Source organism: Rhipicephalus sanguineus, chromosome 11 (genome assembly GCF_013339695.2).
Source record: "Rhipicephalus sanguineus isolate Rsan-2018 chromosome 11, BIME_Rsan_1.4, whole genome shotgun sequence".
Lineage (NCBI taxonomy): Eukaryota > Metazoa > Arthropoda > Arachnida > Ixodida > Ixodidae > Rhipicephalus > Rhipicephalus sanguineus.
Genome location: NC_051186.1, coordinates 127,909,895 through 127,927,898, shown reverse-complemented (window position 1 = coordinate 127,927,898; position 18,004 = coordinate 127,909,895). Strand labels below are relative to the sequence as shown.

Here is an 18,004-nt window from a genome sequence, read left to right as displayed (position 1 = left end):
GTTCGCAATGCGCCTATAACGGCCGACAATACCAGATCGCAGGAAGCCTCGAGCTCACTCGTTCCCGCCGCCGCCCCGGCAGCGGGAGCCGCGTGGGTCCTTCTCCATCGGCGCCGCCGTCACTGGGAAGCGGCCTTCAAAAGCTCGGAGCTGAAAGAACCGCTCTGGGCTGTCCGGTAGGCCGAGGATGGCGCCCGAGTCCAGGGGATCCGAGCTGCCACCTGAGGTCACCAAGACCAAACTTCAGGCCCATTCTGTACAATAAAGTCTATTTCTTCTTCTACGTTTGTCTCATTTGGGAAAGTAGTCATAGAATAGTAGTCATAGAATAGTACATGATATACCATAAATCGTCCACCTTTAATTCTAAGCAATCTGCTTTGTCACGAACTTCAACGTGATGGAACAGCTTACTGCTGTCTCATAGTAGGGTCGAAGTGGTATAGATGTTCTCTGGCGGGGGGCTTATGCACCCTAAATCGTTAACAATTTGTTCCAAGCACAGTAGCAAATGTAAATGTACCCATGTACAGACGTATGTTGAGCCTGTGACATTTTGTACATAGCGTAAATAAACTTTTTTCTAAACAGTAGGCGTTCGTTTTCATGAGAAAAAAGCGAAGGGGTGGGGGGCATGTTAGCCACCTGGTCATAGCAGACGCCTTGTACGTTTTCTGGCAGCGACGCTGTTTAGCGGAAGCATGCCACGAGCCTCAACAAGTCGTCTACCCTGCACTCTAGCAAGTCCGCCTAATAGTGTGGAATTACCTCGAACAGCAGCTGCGGAGAGGAAGTTTTTCTTCGACGACGGCACATGCGTTTCTTCAAAGGGACCCTGCAACGTTCTTTCAGCACGGTAAGAAAACGCTGCCTATTTGTAGGGGAGGCTCCTGAGAACATGTGAGCCGAACGTTATAGCGCAGCGCGCGGCCTGGGATTTACAATTAACTATCCAAGTCAGCTTGAAATCGGTGCCTCTTCTCTCAACGAATGATACCATAAACCCAAAGCCGATGGTCATTGGCCGATTTGAGCGTCGTGATCTGCATGGTTATCGAGGCTCCGCGGGATGGCGCCACGTGCCCGCTCGCTAGCTCGCGAACACACTGAAAGGCTCAAAGTAAGCCGCGCGTTCTAAGAAAAAAAAAGAAAGCGCTAACGGTCATGACGCGCGCTTCTTGCCCGCTTGTTACCCCTCCCCCTGCCTAGCTTTCAGTACGCAGATAGGAAAGGAGAGAGAAGGAGCTTAAAGCGTACGACAAATGCCTGTAACTCCGCTCGTACTTGACGGATTCGAAAAATGTTTGCAGCAGTCGGTTCGTGAGGCAATACAAACTTTTTTAATATATCCATTTCATTATTACTCGGAAAAGTGTTGCAGGGTCCCTTTAAATTATTGAAGGGACAGCGGAAGTCTCCAGTAGTCCCGTATTTACTGATCACGCACTTTTGTATCGGTGTGCACGTGACAGCCTGCGATATGTGGACAATCTGTTTATTAAGGCGAAAGCCTTAGATGCCGCATCAAACGCGAAAATTGACTGGCTGTGGCGTCCAGACGGATGATGCAAGAACACGCCATGCGATGACCTCATCATCCCAATATATTTCTCCAAAATGTGTGACGTCATCATGACGTCATCACATCATATTGTCGCTTGGTCAAAGGTGGGTCGATCTTGGAGGCACTGAAAAACCACCTGAGGTGCAGGAACATTGTAATGCCACCGATCCCGGAGGTAGGGCAACACAACGTTAATTGCATACAGCCTTCCGGGGAGGAAAGGGGCAAGGGTGGAGGGGGGGTCAACACATTCGACTGAAAAGAATAAGAAGATGGCTTTCGTCTTTGAGCAATCTTAAACGAATGCACACGGGACTTCGTGTCTTCTGTTTCTTTATATTTGTGTACTCCTGAATATACAGCGATAAATCTGTGTTAGGGTCTATCTGTCAAACGAATATACTAGTTTTCGTCATTTTGTTTCTTTGCTTGTTCTTGACTCTATGCACAAGTTACATCGTGGCTATCAGCGCGACTACCGCGGACAAAGAAAAGAAGGGGACACGCGACACGCAGACAAGGGAATACGATAACGCAGACAAAACCACATATAGCATAGCCAACTGTAGCATGCGCACGCTCGCGCGAAAGAGAAGTCTTCTTCCTCTTGTTCTTCGAGCGTCTTGATGATGATAATAACGCAGGCAAAACCACATATAGCATAACCAACCGTAGCCTGTGGCGCTCGCTCCACTCCGGCGCGTGCTCTAGTTTGATAGGAAACCGCTAGAGGGCCACAACTGCGCGCTTCCTCTCTCTTTCGACAGTCGTGAGTCAGTTCGCTTCGATACCAATAACATGAACGAAGAAGACAAGGCGGCGGATCGGAGGGCTCGCAAGGCAGCAGCACGCGGGCTCGCCACCAAGACCCTGCGGTGAGAGCTCGCGAAGCCGCAGAGAGACGTCAGCGGCGTGCGGACCTCGAGATACAAGTCCGCGAAGTAGAAGCAGCGCGGAAGCGGTGGCAAGAGAACCTCGAAGAGGTACGGACGCGATATGCAGCTGCCAAGCGCCGAAAGCGGTCGCTACCGGAAGTTGGTGGCGCCGACGCGCGGTTCAAGCGCGATTTCCTCGACCACACGTTCGGCCACAGCTGCAAGGTCTGCGACCGCTTGTGGTTCGACAACAACCTGACCACAGTCACTACTATAACAACGTGTCACGTCTTTATATGACAGTAGAGGAATTTTACGTAGCATTCACGGTTTACCCAATTATCTCCGAGCCAGCTCCTCAATCATCATTCGCTTCGTGGATATGGCGTGCATTTTTTGTAACCACACACTGTAAGCGTGCACTCTCACTGACGTCACGTCAGTTTCGTGAACTTATGGGAGGACATGATAAGTCTTCTTCTTGGGAGCACACATCAAAAAGTTAAGAGGGCATAAATACCATCGTAAGTATAGCGTAACGAGAGAGGACAACAGAGAGGAACAGACGAACACAGGCGCAAACTAACAACTGATTTTATTGAAGGAAGATCACAACAACCAATGGAGATAATGAAGCAGTACTTATCAAAGAAGGCGCGAAAGAAATTGCATTTCTGCATTGTACAGCGCAATCGATGAGGCGCTTACACACTCCTCACCAGCTTTCTTGATAAAATATGCTTCTTACGTTTCAAGAGCTGTTTTTTGCTTACTTCAATCCGTCTGTTCTTTTCTAGTGTCTGTATAGTTGCGCTACTTACAGTGGTATTTATGTCGAAACTCCAACTCGCCCAACATTTAACTCTTTTAAGGGGGCGTCAGGGTATCCGGTTCCCCTTCTGGTGCCCATGGTTGACATCATCTTGTACGGACAATTCTAATCTGAGATCTTTTTGTGAAAACAGGCCTTGAGCAGCAATGAAGATATTTGCTGAAGATTAGTAGCGATACGAAAAAATTTTAAGGTAAATTTGATTGGTATATTGAACCACTGCATTCCTAATGAGACGTACGGTTTGTTTTCTTTGTGCCCGACTTTGGTAACTAACACAGAGCGAAAATTACAATGATAATAAGAATACACAAAGTACACCGTGCATTTGGCTGATGTGTACTTATCCAACATTGTGCTGGCTTCGTCTAACTTAAAGCTTACGCGAAGGCTCTCAAGAGTAGAGCCGCTGGTGGCTTTGCTTGGATCTTAATTAGAGTACAGCGCCAGCCTCAGTTAAACCTCGGTGTTACTATGCGTCCATGCCTGCTCAGATATAAGGAAAGTTCCATCTCACAGCTGCCCTCCATTCACAGACACTTCCCATTCAAAAGCCTTAACGACGCGCATTTCTTTGCCGGCTGAAATGCTTGCCTTGAGCTATGACCGCTTTTGTTATCTCTGATTTGCCTGGAAAGATGGTGAAGCATATTTTGTAAGCGTTTTCTATTTTGTGTAAACGCTGAACCGTATCTCATAAAACAATCGCGATCATTATTAATTTCTTATCCCTCTCCCCTAGCGCGTTTGTTTGTTTCGTTCTTTGTTTTCTTCAAGTCGTTGGAGATGATTACTCCTGATGTCTGTGTGCCTTCGGTCTTACAGCTGTTACGGCGCCACACAGCGCAAAACGCATTATAGAATTCCTCTCTGTAGTCATACGTGCTGTAACGCTACAACGATCCTACTCAGTAGTGACGTGTCCTGAGTGGTTTCACTGCGTGCCGCCACTTTTGCTTGACCTGAAATCTTCAAAACACCAAATCATTGCAGGTTCGTATGCTGTTGCATGGAAACTTATTCTTTCGTTTACATTTCCTTGCTCTAATTTCGTCGACAAAAGATGTGATGCTAATTTGTTCCAAAACTAACGGCAGTCTCGATATGGGAGAAATCGCAGTCATGAAAGTGCTTCAACTTTTTTTAGGACACAAATATTTGCAATGAGTAATGAGTGAACTACACCGAAAGTCTGCATCGTGCTTGTGTGTAGGCGGTGTCCAAGTGAGAACTTTCGAACTCACCAAGTGCAACACTGTGTCTACATATATTTTTTCTTTCTTGAATTTTATTTTTATTTAACAACCAAGCAGAAAGGGGTAGCCGTAGCCAAGAAATGGCGGCAACTCCTTCATTTATGCTTTGTTTCAATAAAAGAAAGCTAGTGCCTATTTTTTTTAAATAACGTGCGATCATGGACCAATGGAACGCGAGCGAGAAGTTGCAAAGTGTAATAGGTTACGTAAGTAATAAAATAACTCACAGGATCCATTATGCAATCGCTGAGACGACTCGAAGGCGAAATCCATCTGCTGCTTCTTCCCAGATATATCACATAAAACCTTTGTAGTCATTTCTTGTTTCGCCGATTATTCGTGCAAACATTTCCCGCTTCTGATAATAATCTGACCACCAAGGTGCATACAAGGCAACGCATCTCACTTCCATTAGCTTGAGGACGCGGGTTCGATCCCCCAGCGACCTCATTCCGATGGGGCTGAAATGCAAGAATGCCCGTGTACTTAGATATAGATTCATGTTAAAGAACCTTAGGCAGTAAAAAAATTGGGGGACGCTTAAGCTTCGCCTTTAAGAGTTGAACGCGATAGCGATATTCTGTTCCTAGTGCGCAGTTCGAACACTACGAGTGTTTAAGAGAATGCGCGCACTAAGGTGTGTGCCTTATGTAATGGGTAGCATGCTTTAAACCAGGAGCAATTATGCGCGAGAAACTTTTTCGAAGTTGCGATGCACCCACTACGTGGTCTTAAGGGAATACGCGCAGTAATGTGTGTGCCTTTTGTAATGGGTGGCTGTCTTTAAACCACCAGGTCGTTATCATATTGACGTGGTGTGACGCCCGATGGCAATGTACGCTTGTACCACGCAATATTACTCCATATTACATCTCGTATTGTGACACCTGTATACAGGACGCGTATTTTTGGGAAGCATGAAAATTATTTTCAATGCAGCTCCAAGCAGAGGCGTGGCTGTGTGGTAGAACACCTGCTTGCCACGCAGACGGCCTGGGTTCGATTCGCACTCGGACCCAACATTTTTATTACTTATTTTATTTGCAGCTTTTTCGATTGTTTGGTCACGGACAAGATGATGATTTTTCGCTCACAACCAACGGCCCCGACGCCGACGGCGGAATTTCTGCGATACGAGCTCTTTAACGCTATCGCGTTAAAATAATTCGTACTTCCCGACAACGACGTGCCTCATAGTCGTAGTATGGTTCTGGCACAAAAAATCTCGTAAATTATTATTCAATATTGACAGCAATGCGGCTCGAGAGGTAGAATCTAAGAAAAAAAAAAAGTCTTCTGACTTTTTTTTTTGTGACTCCCAGCATGCCACGTCAGGCACGTAGCCAGGAATCTTTTTCGGGGGGCGGGGCAAGGCCTAATTGTTCGAAAGAAAGGTCTTCCGTGATGGCAAAAAGACAAAAAGGAGTTGCCCAGGAATATCGAAGGCTGGACGAATTCCGGGAGGGGGGGGGGGAGCCTTGCCTACGTGCCTGTGCCACGTATATGGCTGTCTTTAAAAAGACACGTCAGCTATCTTAGGAGGCCAATGTGCTCTCGTCGGAGAGTCGTGGAACGCAAACGAGAGTTAACGTGTCTCCTTAAATAGAGTCGTATACGTTACAAGTAAGGACTCACCAAAAATAGTAACAGACAGACAGACAATGAACTTTATTTGATCCTGAGGAGCTTTCGCGGGGCGCCTATCGGGGACCCGCTGAAACCGCTGGCTGCGTCCAAGTAACACATACTCTTTTAGATGCGGAGCATCTTATGGCAGAGTTCAAACCGGTGGTGGTGGTGGTGGGGGGGGGGGGGGGAGGTGCGGCGTGACCACCCTTACTGCGCATGCGCAAACCCTCTCCACACACCTCCTCTCCGCTCCCCGTCTCCCCTACCCCTCTACTTCTCCCCACCCTCTCCCCATCCCCCTCTCCCGCTTTCCCCTTTCCCTCTCCGCTCCCCCTCTGAAACGCGGGCTCGACATGCCGAAACGCTGCTTCGCATAGAGCACTGCACGGGCCGATTTTTCCGGCCCGGGCCCGGCCCGGCCAGAAAACGCCATGCTCCTGCCCGCCCGAGCCCGGCCCGGTATTCTTAAATGTGGCCCGTACCCGGCCCGGGTCGGAAAGGTTTGGGCCCGGCCCGGCCCGGCCCGACCCGACCCGTTTCAGCTAGTTATGCCTTGAGCATAAAGGAGGCAATGTCTAACCTTCGGTTATTGTGAAGATACCTGCCGCACACAAGATATTTTCTGGAGATTGTTTTGGGAACTTCTTTCAGTGTCACGACTTTCACTGGTACTGTGTATACTTTCGGTTAATTACGCCCGTAACACTCTTGCGAAATAATTGCAGGGCAATATAAAATATAATTGGAGTCATAGCTGACTGTTTCATGTACGCACGCAGTGCTAACCACGCAATCTTATTTTTGCATTTCAAAGAACGACTACAAAATATACCTCCATAAACTGAAAAAAAAAAACATGGCAGACATCTTTAGTTTAAGTTTTACATCAATTGCATACGAGCTAGGGCTGTTGAGTAAAAGTAGCAAGTCTGCAAACTTCATCTATTGCACAATGCAATGAAAAAAAGAAAAAAACGTGCTCTAGCTGCTTCTGGTAGGAATACACCAGGCTGCGCAGCGTTACATAAATTAAAGCTGTCGTGCTGACTCCTCGGCAGGCAACTGCACCCAACGTACACAACGTTTTCGTGTTCAAAACAAGAACGTTCTTTGTCCCACCCTTCTTCCCCGAGTCACCGCCACCGCAGTGCCATCGATCTGTCAAAGCGAGGCACACCCGTTAGAGAGCGAGCCACCGTCCTCGCTGTTCCCTGAAGATGGCTGTCTCGTCGTCTTCGTGTGACCGCCTTCGATCTTTGAAAATGTTACGCCTTAAAGCGAGACCGGACTAATGGCTTCCAAAACAACTGTCTATTAGAGCGCCGAAGTGAACCAGCCGGCAGCCTCTTTAGCGATCCCCGTCGACGTGACGTGTCGGGTGTCCGGAGCGTGATTATACAGATACGTATGAGACCCGGGCCTAATACGGGCCTGGCTCAGGCCCGAGCCCGACCCGAGCCCGTAGATCACGGGCCCGAGCCCGGCCCGGGCCCGATCCAACAATCCCTTACCCGGCCCGGCCCGGGCTTTCGGGCCGGCCCGGGCCCGCATCGCCTCATGGTCCCCTTTAGCAGGAGATGGTGTGATCCTTTTTTATTTTTCTTAGAGTGTGCAGAATTGTACTTAACGGCGCCATGACACCCAATTTTCGATCATAATCTGTGTTGTGTGGGTTAATTAATCCTTGCGCGTTTACGAACAAGCTGGCGAAATTTTAGCGTATTTGGTGGAGCACTTAATTTATAATTGGCTATTTTTATAAACACGCAAGGGGCCTGAGAGTCGGGCAACACTAGCGCACTCGCGAGCCTTGACGTAACAAGCAGGGGCGTAGCCAGAAATTTCTTTCGGGGGGGTTCAACCATACTTTATGTGTGTTCGTGCGTGCGTTTGTATGTGCGCGTGTATATATACGCAAGCAAAACTGAAAAATTTCGGGGGGGGGGGGGGGTTGAACCCCCCCAATCCCCCCTCCCCTGGCTACGCCCCTGGTAACAAGCAGCTTGCTGTGCAAGCGTCGGCATTCCGGCTAACGATATTGTTCCATGGTCAGCTGCGCGTGAAATCGAGATATTCTAGCTTTTTTTCAGCTTGGCAATAAAACTGGATGATTTGCAATGGCTGAAATTTTGGTAGAAGGCGACGGCTCCGCTCCATGCAGCACATGAAGTCACGGACGCCATGGCAAAATGGCAGTCGCCGATGGCGGGCGGGTGTTATAGCCGGCGACTTCAAGGGCTTGTTATGCAATGAAATATTCTTTTGCAGTCTACTTTACATATATGTAGAGGCCAGGCCCATAGCCAGGTTTATTTTTTTTTTGTGGGTCACTCTATACATGCCACTTTTTATTATTATCTGGGGTTTAACGTCCCAAAACCACCATATGATTATGAGAGACGCCGTAGTGGAGGGCTCCGGAAATTTCGACCTCCTGGGGTTCTTTAACGTGCACCTAAATCTAAGTACACGGGCGTCGAACATTTTCGCCTCCATCGAAAATGCAGCCGCCGCGGACGGGATTCGATCCCGCGACCTTCGGGTCGGCAGTCGAGCGCCATAACCACTAGACCACCGTGGTGGGGCTCTATACATGCCACGGATGACTTCAGGAAAAAGCGCGGTTGCCTGGTCCACAGCCAGCAAAAAATCACCCCATATCCACAAAGTGAATGATGATTGAGGAGCTGGCTGGGAGATAATCGGATAAACCGTGAATGTTCCGTACAATTCTTCTACTGTCATATAAAGACGTGACACATTGTTATAGTAGCGATTGTGGGGAGGTTGTTGTCGAACCACAAGCGGTCGCAGACTTTGCAGCTGTGGCCGAACGTGTGGTCGAGGAAATCGCGCTTGAAGCGCGCGTCGGCGCCACCAACTTCCGGTAGCGACCGCTTTCGGCGCTTGGCAGCTGCATATCGCACCCGTACCTCTTCGAGGTTCTCTTGCCACCGCTTCCGCGCTGCTTCGGCCTCGCGGACTTGTATCTCGAGGTCCGCACGACGCTGACGCCTCTCTGCGGCCTCGCGAGCTCTCACCGCAGGGTCTTGGCGGCGAGCCCGCATGCTGCTGCCTTGCGAGCCCTCCGATCCGCCACCTTGTCTTCTTCGTTCATGTTATTGGTATCGAAGCGAACTCAGGGGGAGGTTACTCCATATACCTCCCATAGGACGTCTTAATTCATGACGTCAGCACTGGCAGCGCCAAACGTCCCTTCAGTTACTATCCTGGCGGCTGGGATTCAGAAGCTCAAACTGCAGAATGGCGGCGCACACGGTATGCGCACACTTTTTATTATTATCTGGGGTTTAACGTCCCAAAACCACCATATGATTATGAGAGACGCCGTAGTGGAGGGCTCCGGAAATTTCGACCTCCTGGGGTTCTTTAACGTGCACCTAAATCTAAGTACACGGGCGTCGAACATTTTCGCCTCCATCGAAAATGCAGCCGCCGCGGACGGGATTCGATCCCGCGACCTTCGGGTCGGCAGTCGAGCGCCATAACCACTAGACCACCGTGGTGGGGCTCTATACATGCCACGGATGACTTCAGGAAAAAGCGCGGTTGCCTGGTCCACAGCCAGCAAAAAATCACCCCATATCCACAAAGTGAATGATGATTGAGGAGCTGGCTGGGAGATAATCGGATAAACCGTGAATGTTCCGTACAATTCTTCTACTGTCATATAAAGACGTGACACATTGTTATAGTAGCGATTGTGGGGAGGTTGTTGTCGAACCACAAGCGGTCGCAGACTTTGCAGCTGTGGCCGAACGTGTGGTCGAGGAAATCGCGCTTGAAGCGCGCGTCGGCGCCACCAACTTCCGGTAGCGACCGCTTTCGGCGCTTGGCAGCTGCATATCGCACCCGTACCTCTTCGAGGTTCTCTTGCCACCGCTTCCGCGCTGCTTCGGCCTCGCGGACTTGTATCTCGAGGTCCGCACGACGCTGACGCCTCTCTGCGGCCTCGCGAGCTCTCACCGCAGGGTCTTGGCGGCGAGCCCGCATGCTGCTGCCTTGCGAGCCCTCCGATCCGCCACCTTGTCTTCTTCGTTCATGTTATTGGTATCGAAGCGAACTCAGGGGGAGGTTACTCCATATACCTCCCATAGGACGTCTTAATTCATGACGTCAGCACTGGCAGCGCCAAACGTCCCTTCAGTTACTATCCTGGCGGCTGGGATTCAGAAGCTCAAACTGCAGAATGGCGGCGCACACGGTATGCGTCGTCATGGCAACACCAGCCGCGCCTCGCACCTCCTCTCCTAGCTCTCTCGCAAGCGCCGTTTTTTTATTCTTTTTGTTTTGTTTGCGTGCGCGTGCTGCGCAGCCTCCTCCCCCACTTTTTTTTCATGAACCCGCTCGCCCGCCCGCTCGCGCGTGCTGCGCCGGCGTTTTTTTTTTTCTTTTTTTGCATCCGCTTGCGCGTGCTGCGCCGCGCGTTCGTTGCGCGTTTGAATGTACGCAATTTGCAACCAAGCATTCTGAACACACTGCAGTCGTGCAGCATGTGCCAGAACGCAAAAGAATGAATTGCACTCACAACACAAAATATCTTTGGTGTCGTTTTATTGTCCTCGTTTCCGAAAATCAACATTTTCATCAAATGTGGTGCGACAGAGGTTCAGGAGATTAACAGAAGTGATGAACAGGAGATTCACATAGACGTGTTCATGACCACTAAACAACACAAAAGGTATCGGCAAAGTTAAGAACTTAAAGAAGAGTGGAATAAAAAAACAGCATAACATTAGGGCACATAATAAAAAAACAATTTTTATACTGACAAAAGTGCAGAAGAGCTTCTGATATATGCGCACGATATTGCACAAAATTATCATAACTAACAAAATTGAACATTCACTGCAATGCAAAAACAATGAAATCAGTTGAATACCTAAAAATAGAATAATCATGTAAAGATCATTTTAAAGATGTGAAAACGAACTCCACGTATACCACAACTAATATTGGCCGCACTTTATTGACTACATTTCCAAAAACGTTGATTTTCATAAAACTAGTGATGATAAATGCGAATAAAATGAACAGATGGTATCGGAGGATTCATGGCATCTCTTCTTGAAATGCGCCGATTCTGCAATTCTTCAGCTTTTCTCTGGGCGCACCAATCAGCTGTTTGGCGTTCCGGAGTATTTTAAAAACGCTTCCGCCCTGAAGAAAAGGAACAAGTTCCAATCAGATGAAGAGCGCCGTCGACTCATGCAAAAGTGAATTCGTTTGTTCGTCTCAGAGCAACACAATTTTTTATACATTTACCTACAGCCTTAGAAACGCGGCTATAGGCGATGGCGAGTAATTAACCGGAGATAAATGCAAAGCACACCTTCAAGCACGCGGTTCAGTGAGAGTTGTAAGCCTGTAACTATATAGTTACGTCGCATGGGCTTCATGTCCGCTGCTTGTTCGTATAACGATTTAAACGCAGCATCGTGCCCTTTTCGAATCAGTCATTTTTGAAAACAATAACTGTAGCCCCACTGCAGAGAACAGCTACTCGGTATGGACGTCAATTCAAACTGACACAATGAAAGCCGCAACTCAAAGGGCACGCTCACCTGTTGTTCTTTTGGGGGCCGGCACATATATTCCGGGACGTGTTCTGGAAGTATTCGAACAACAAAGCACTATGCACGAACATCCCGAGTCGTAAAACATCGCGTCGCACAAGCACACAGCGAGCGCGCACCGTCAAACGGACGAGCGACGACGGCTAACGCACGCCTTACCAACGCCAGACACGAAACTTTCCAACGGATTTCAAAGTCGGCGGCGCCAGCAAGGCGGCGGAAAGCGCGCCTCCCGGAGGAGAGGGAGTTGATCCCGCCAGAGAGGGGGTTGAGGAGAGTTGGGAGAAAAGAGACGGAACGCAGATTTTAACTCTGATCCCACTCCATAGATGGCGGGTCAATTTGCCATACCAGTCACGTGGGTTTCTTTCACTAGCCTGGCGAACTGACTCACGACTATCGAAAGAGAGAGGAAGCGCGCAGTTGTGGCCCTCTAGCGGTCTCCTATCAAACAAGAGCACGCGCCGGAGTGGAGCGAGCGCCGCAGGCTACGGTTGGTTATGCTATATGTGGTTTTGCCTGCGTTATTATCATCATCAAGGCGCTCGAAGAACAAGAGGAAGCAAACTTCTCTTTCGCGCGAGCTGCGCCTGTAGCGGGCGCCTCTGGAACTAAGGTTACGGTACGGGACTTCACCCCAGCTTAACAACCTGGCGAGCCAGTTCCTAAAAGAGTGGTTTTACGCACTGGAGCTTTTGAAGACGACGATCATTTTGCACTGAAAGCCCGTGGCAACCTGGAGGAGAGTTCACGGACTGCCGATGGCCCTTCCACAAGACAAGGGGCTGATCAACGCTTGGCAACATGTCCCTGCTATCAACGCATGAGAGGTTCTGCTGGCTATGTATGCCAGGCTAACCTGGCCGTGCTCTATGGCGTATTGGCAGACGTTTTATAACGAAGCTCTATACGGCTAGGTAAAACTAAATTTCGTCCATCCTGCCTATACGCAAGAACTCCGCGCGCGCATGTGTCACAGAAATTTGGCAAGCACCACCACTCACCACTGGTCCACTAAAAATGATCAAGGCGTCCGCGGGCAAAAAAAAAGGCGTATGTGCCGCTGAAACTAGGCAAAACCCACACTGGCTCACTAAAAGTGAAGAAGGGAATACACGGGCACGCATTAAGATTTCTGGACAGAAGTAACCAATAATTGAGAAAGACTTGAATGAGCCTTCGGGACTAAGCCAGTGATAAATACCGCGGGGCAGCACATTTCAGCTTCGCTGGTTAACCATTTCTAAGGAGTGCTTGATTTTCCTTTCTTTTTTTAAGGCAGAAATCTTAGATACCTCATCAAACGCGAAAACTGACCGTCGGCCTCGGCGTCAACACAAGTGATGCAAAAATGATCAAGTGATAACGTCGCCATATGACGTCATCATGACAACTCAGATCGCTAGAGCTAGTAGCGTCATCATGACGTCACTATGACATCACATAACGTGACGTCTTGCGATGACACCATCACATGGCATTGTCGCTTGGTCAAAGGTGGGCAGTGCAAAACTATGTTAGGCGCAGAAAGATCTTTTTCGGCATGGCCTTGATCGGTTGTTAATCACTTGTCGTTTGATGCTTGGCATCCTGCGGTGAACCAATTTTTTTAGATGTGTGCGCGCCCTGTGCTCCACCGCCTTGATAATTCCACGCACCTACTACAATTTCATAATCATCATCATTTCAGAAAATGTCGTTAGCGACACAGGAAGACACCCAATATGCAGTGCCTCGCGAAAGTTAACTCTTCTTCATCTAAACTTGTACATAACCTACTGCACAAACACTTTAGAATAGATTCTTCAACGTACATCACCTTCTATAAGTCCCGGGTATCACATTGTAAACATAATAAAACCCCAGTTTGATACTTTTGCAAAATTGACACATTTAGATATTCCTGTTTCCCTACCGCGGTTGGGGAGTGGAACCACCTTGACTCAATAATAGCCAAAATTGAAACACCATCAGCCTTTTGTGATGCGATAGAAAATAATAAGCACTACTAACTACTAAACAAGTTCGATGTTCATATAAAATGGTTCATACGTGGCCCCGCCATGGTGTTCTAGTGGTTATGGCGCTCGACTGCTGCCCCGAAGGTCGCGGGATCGAATCCCCGCCGCAGCGGCTGCATCTTCGATACAGGCGAAAATGTTTGAGGCCCGTGTACATAGATTTAGGTCACGTTAAAAAACCCTAGGTGGTCGAAATTTCCGAAGCCCTCCACTGCGGCGTCTATCATATTCACTGCGTGGTTTTGGGATGTAAAACCCCAACCATTATATTATTATGAATTTCGCATGTTGTGTAACAATATGCCCACCTGCTATGGTCTCGATGGAGAAAATTAATAGTAAATACAGCCATTGGTTATACAGTCGCTGTCCTTATCCTCAGATTTCCTTTTTTTGTATACAAATTTTTTATCACCTTTTTTTTCAGAGCCACTGAAGCCATGTCACCGATAGGTCCTTGCTTGCTGCGGTTCGCCATAAGCATGTACATGCAACTTCGGGCCGAACACGGGCACAGGAACATTCTCTGTTCCCCGCTTAGCACCGGCACCGCCCTCTCGATGACCATGTATGGATCCGGCGGGAACACCTCGAAGCAACTATTCTCCGCCCTGCACCTCAAACGCTGCGGCAGCGGGGTGGACAAGCACTTCTCGAATCTCCTGGACGAAGTGTCCAAGTACTCCCCGAACGCGTTGTTACTCACGGCGAACCGAATGTACGTCGATCGTACATTCAAGATACGCGATACGTATCGCTTGCTTCTGCAGAGTTTGTTCGAGTCTTCCATCGAACTGGCGGACTTCACGGACAACGCAGAGGGGGTCAGGTCCGAGATCAACTCTTGGGTCTCCAAACGAACCGAGTCCAAGGTGAGGCACCTGCTTCCCCACGGTAGCGTAGAAAACGGCACACAGTTGGTGCTCATCAACGCGCTATACTTTAAGGCCTTCTGGCAAATGCCCTTCAAGGAGTCAAATTTGAAGAAGCCATTTTCCGTGAACTCCCAGAGGGTAGTGGACGTGGTCATGATGCACCGGCATGGAAAGTTCAGGTTCGCCTACGCCGACGATCTGTCGTCCGTCGCCGTGGAGCTGCCATACAAGGGAGGACAGTGTTCGATGGTCATCTTCCTCCCGTTTGAAGTGGAAGGCCTGCGGTCCGTCGAGGAACGCTTGTCGGAGGATGCGCTTCACTCGGTGGTCTCGCAGCTCTCTCCGGGTTACGTGGCACTGACTGTGCCCAAGTTTAAGCTCGACCTTCGGCCGAATCTCAAGCGCACCCTCCAAAGTCTCGGCGTCACGGATCTGTTCGAGCCGGGCGTCGCAAATCTTTCCGGTATGGTGGAGAGCGGCGAGCTCTGGCTGTCGGATATCTTCCACGAGGTGCACCTTCGAGTGGACGAGGAAGGAACCGAGGGGGCCGCCGCCACTGCTGAGGTCGCAGCGGCCGGCGGTAGCTGGCACCCGCCTGATCAGAGTGCCATCACGTACATCAACGTGGATCATCCGTTCCTGTTTGTAGTCAGGGACAACGTCCAGGACGTGATATTGTTCATAGGATCGCTTGTAGATCCGACGGTAAGGTAAGCTTGGCATCCCTTTCGTGTATACGGCAAACCCTGAAACTCATTAAACTCCAATGATTTCACCTGCACCTATCAATCGTTCTTTAGCCCGTTGTTGTGCCCTTTTGTTTCATTTCTTTGATCATTTATGGTAGGTGTTTCAAACACGTTCCCGCGGGCCGCATGCGGCCCGGCCCGTGTATGACTATCTTCGTGCCACACTTCTTTTTTCTTGATAATTATGCTCACGAGCTACACAGACGTCGCTGGTCTCAAGAATATTTTTCGTGGGGCGCCCCAAGCGGTCACTATACATGTGGTAAAACATAACTTAACCAGTATTAATGAGAACTAACAGACAATAATGCCAAGGAAAGTATGGGGGATGCTTTTTTTAGTAATAAATGTAAGGTAATTGTGAAGAAAGAAAAGTGGACGAAAAGATAGCTTGCCGTGGGCAGGGACCGAACCTGCGACCTTCGAATAACGCGTCCGATGCTCTACCAACTGAGCTACCGCGGCGGCCATCCCCCCGTCCACTTTATAGGGTATATGTGTGCATTTAAACGTGGGAGCGTCAGTCAGCGCCGCCAGTAGCCATGACGGCGAGTGTGGAACACTCTTTTTCTGCCTTGTTGGCGTCACGTAGCACGTGAACTTATTACGAGCTGGCAGCTGACCAATAATCCCTCGCATACTACCTGAAAGCATCAAGTCTGCCAGAACGAGACCCTCGCTATGAATGAAGGAAAGAAGTGTTAATTTCAAGGGCTCGTTTTCTTTGTTATACACAATATTAATGAGAACTAACAGACAATAATGCCAAGGAAAGTATAGGGGATGTTTTTTTAGTAATAAATGTAAGGTAATTGTGAAGAAAGAAAAGTGGACGAAAAGATAGCTTGCCGCGGGCAGGGACCGAACCTGCGACCTTCGAATAACGCGTCCGATGCTCTACCAACTGAGCTACCGCGGCGGCCATCCCCCCGTCCACTTTATAGGGTATATGTGTGCATTTAAACGTGGGAGCGTCAGTCAGCGCCGCCAGTAGCCATGACGGCGAGTGTGGAACACTCTTTTTCTGCCTTGTTGGCGTCACGTAGCACGTGAACTTATTACGAGCTGGCAGCTGACCAATAATCCCTCGCATACTACCTGAAAGCATCAAGTCTGCCAGAACGAGACCCTCGCTATGAATGAAGGAAAGAAGTGTTAATTTCAAGGGCTCGTTTTCTTTGTTATACACAATATTGTGACGGAGGCGAGATGTGGATTTAATAGATATTATGCCAGTGAATCGGCAGCCAATACAATATGGCTGATGAGGACCACGCGCAAGCGCTTCACGTTTTCTCGTCTTCTTTATCTTCGGAGAGACCATGTCGCACCGTAACATCACTCTCCCGCGGCGGAAGCGCCGTCGCGGCGCTTGTTATGGCGACGAAGAGCTAGCAGAGCAATACGGTTTCAGTCGGGAAACGTGCACAACATCCGTCTGGAGTGAGGAGGTCAAAGAGGCTGTGCCCAGGGGTGCGATCTCATAGTTCACGTCGCTGAGTTGGCGGAGTACTTTATAGGGGCCATTGTAACGGCAGAGAAGCTTCTCTGATAAGCCGACCTGGGCGGCATGGTGACCAGAGGAGTACCAGAGATCCCGGTGTGAAGTGAACGCTTCGATGTCGGCTATCGTAACGATCTTTTTGGTGTTCTTGCGACGAAGCCAGTCGGTCACGGGCGAGCTGACGAGCTGCATGGGCTCGAACAAGGACGTCGCCGGCGTATGCAGTAGACAAGGGTCTGGATGGAGGAAGCAGAGTGTCGAATGGTAACGCTGGATGTCGGCCATATAGCAAATAAAACGGGGAATAACCAGCTGTGTCATGTCGCGAAGAGTTATAAGCAAAGGTGACAAATCGGAGAGCGTTGTCCCAGTCGCGGTGATCTGAAGAAACGTACATGGAGAGCATCTGAGTAAGCGTGCGGTTGAGACGCTCGGTCAATCCGTTCGTCTGTGGATGATAAGCTGTCGTGAGCTTGTGCTGTGTGGAGCAGGCACGGAGGATGTCATGCACGACACGTGACAGGAAGTACCGCCCTCGATCAGTAAGTAGCTTCCGAGGGGCGCCATGATGTAGAATGACGTCGTACAACAGAAAATCAGCGACGTCGGTGGCGCAACTTGTAGGTAGTGCTCGAGTGATGGCAAAGCGTGTGGCGTAATCGGTGGCGACAGCAACCCATTTATTGCCCGAGGTAGACGTGGGAAAAGGGCCTAGTAGGTCAAGTCCAACACGGAAGAATGGCCCCGTAGGTATGTCAGTGGGGTGTAGGTGGCCAGGAGGCAGCACAGAGGGGCGCTTTCGGCGTTGGCAGTGGTCACAAGAAGCGACGTAGCGAACCACAGTGCGGTACATGCCGGGCCAGAAAAAGCGACGTCGCACGCGGTCGTATGTACGAGAGACACCAAGGTGGCCGGCTGTCGGTACATCGTGGAGTTGTTGCAGAACACCATCGCGTAGATGGCGAGGTAGCACAAGAAGTAGTTCCGGGCCATCGGCGCTGAAGCTACGACGGTACAAAATGTTGTCGTGCAGTTCGAACAGGCGAACAGAAGGGTCTGGTGATGGGGACGTTGGACGGTCGATGATGGCCAGTAACGATGG

At 49.5% G+C, this 18,004-nt stretch overlaps 1 protein-coding gene across 1 annotated transcript; it reads left to right on the top strand.

Moving 5' to 3' along the window:
* The first annotated feature begins 14,214 nt into the window (after positions 1 to 14,214).
* LOC119375395 (leukocyte elastase inhibitor) lies at positions 14,215 to 15,392 on the top strand. The gene has a single exon (XM_037645575.1). The coding sequence runs from the start codon at positions 14,215 to 14,217 to the stop codon at positions 15,361 to 15,363; it is 1,149 nt and encodes a 382-aa protein (XP_037501503.1). The 3' UTR covers positions 15,364 to 15,392.
* Positions 15,393 to 18,004: the final 2,612 nt, after the last annotated feature.

Coding starts and splice junctions, on each gene's coding strand:
- LOC119375395 (XM_037645575.1), top strand. CDS start 14,215: ATGTCACCGATAGGTCCTTGCTTGCTGCGGTTCGCCATAAGCATGTAC.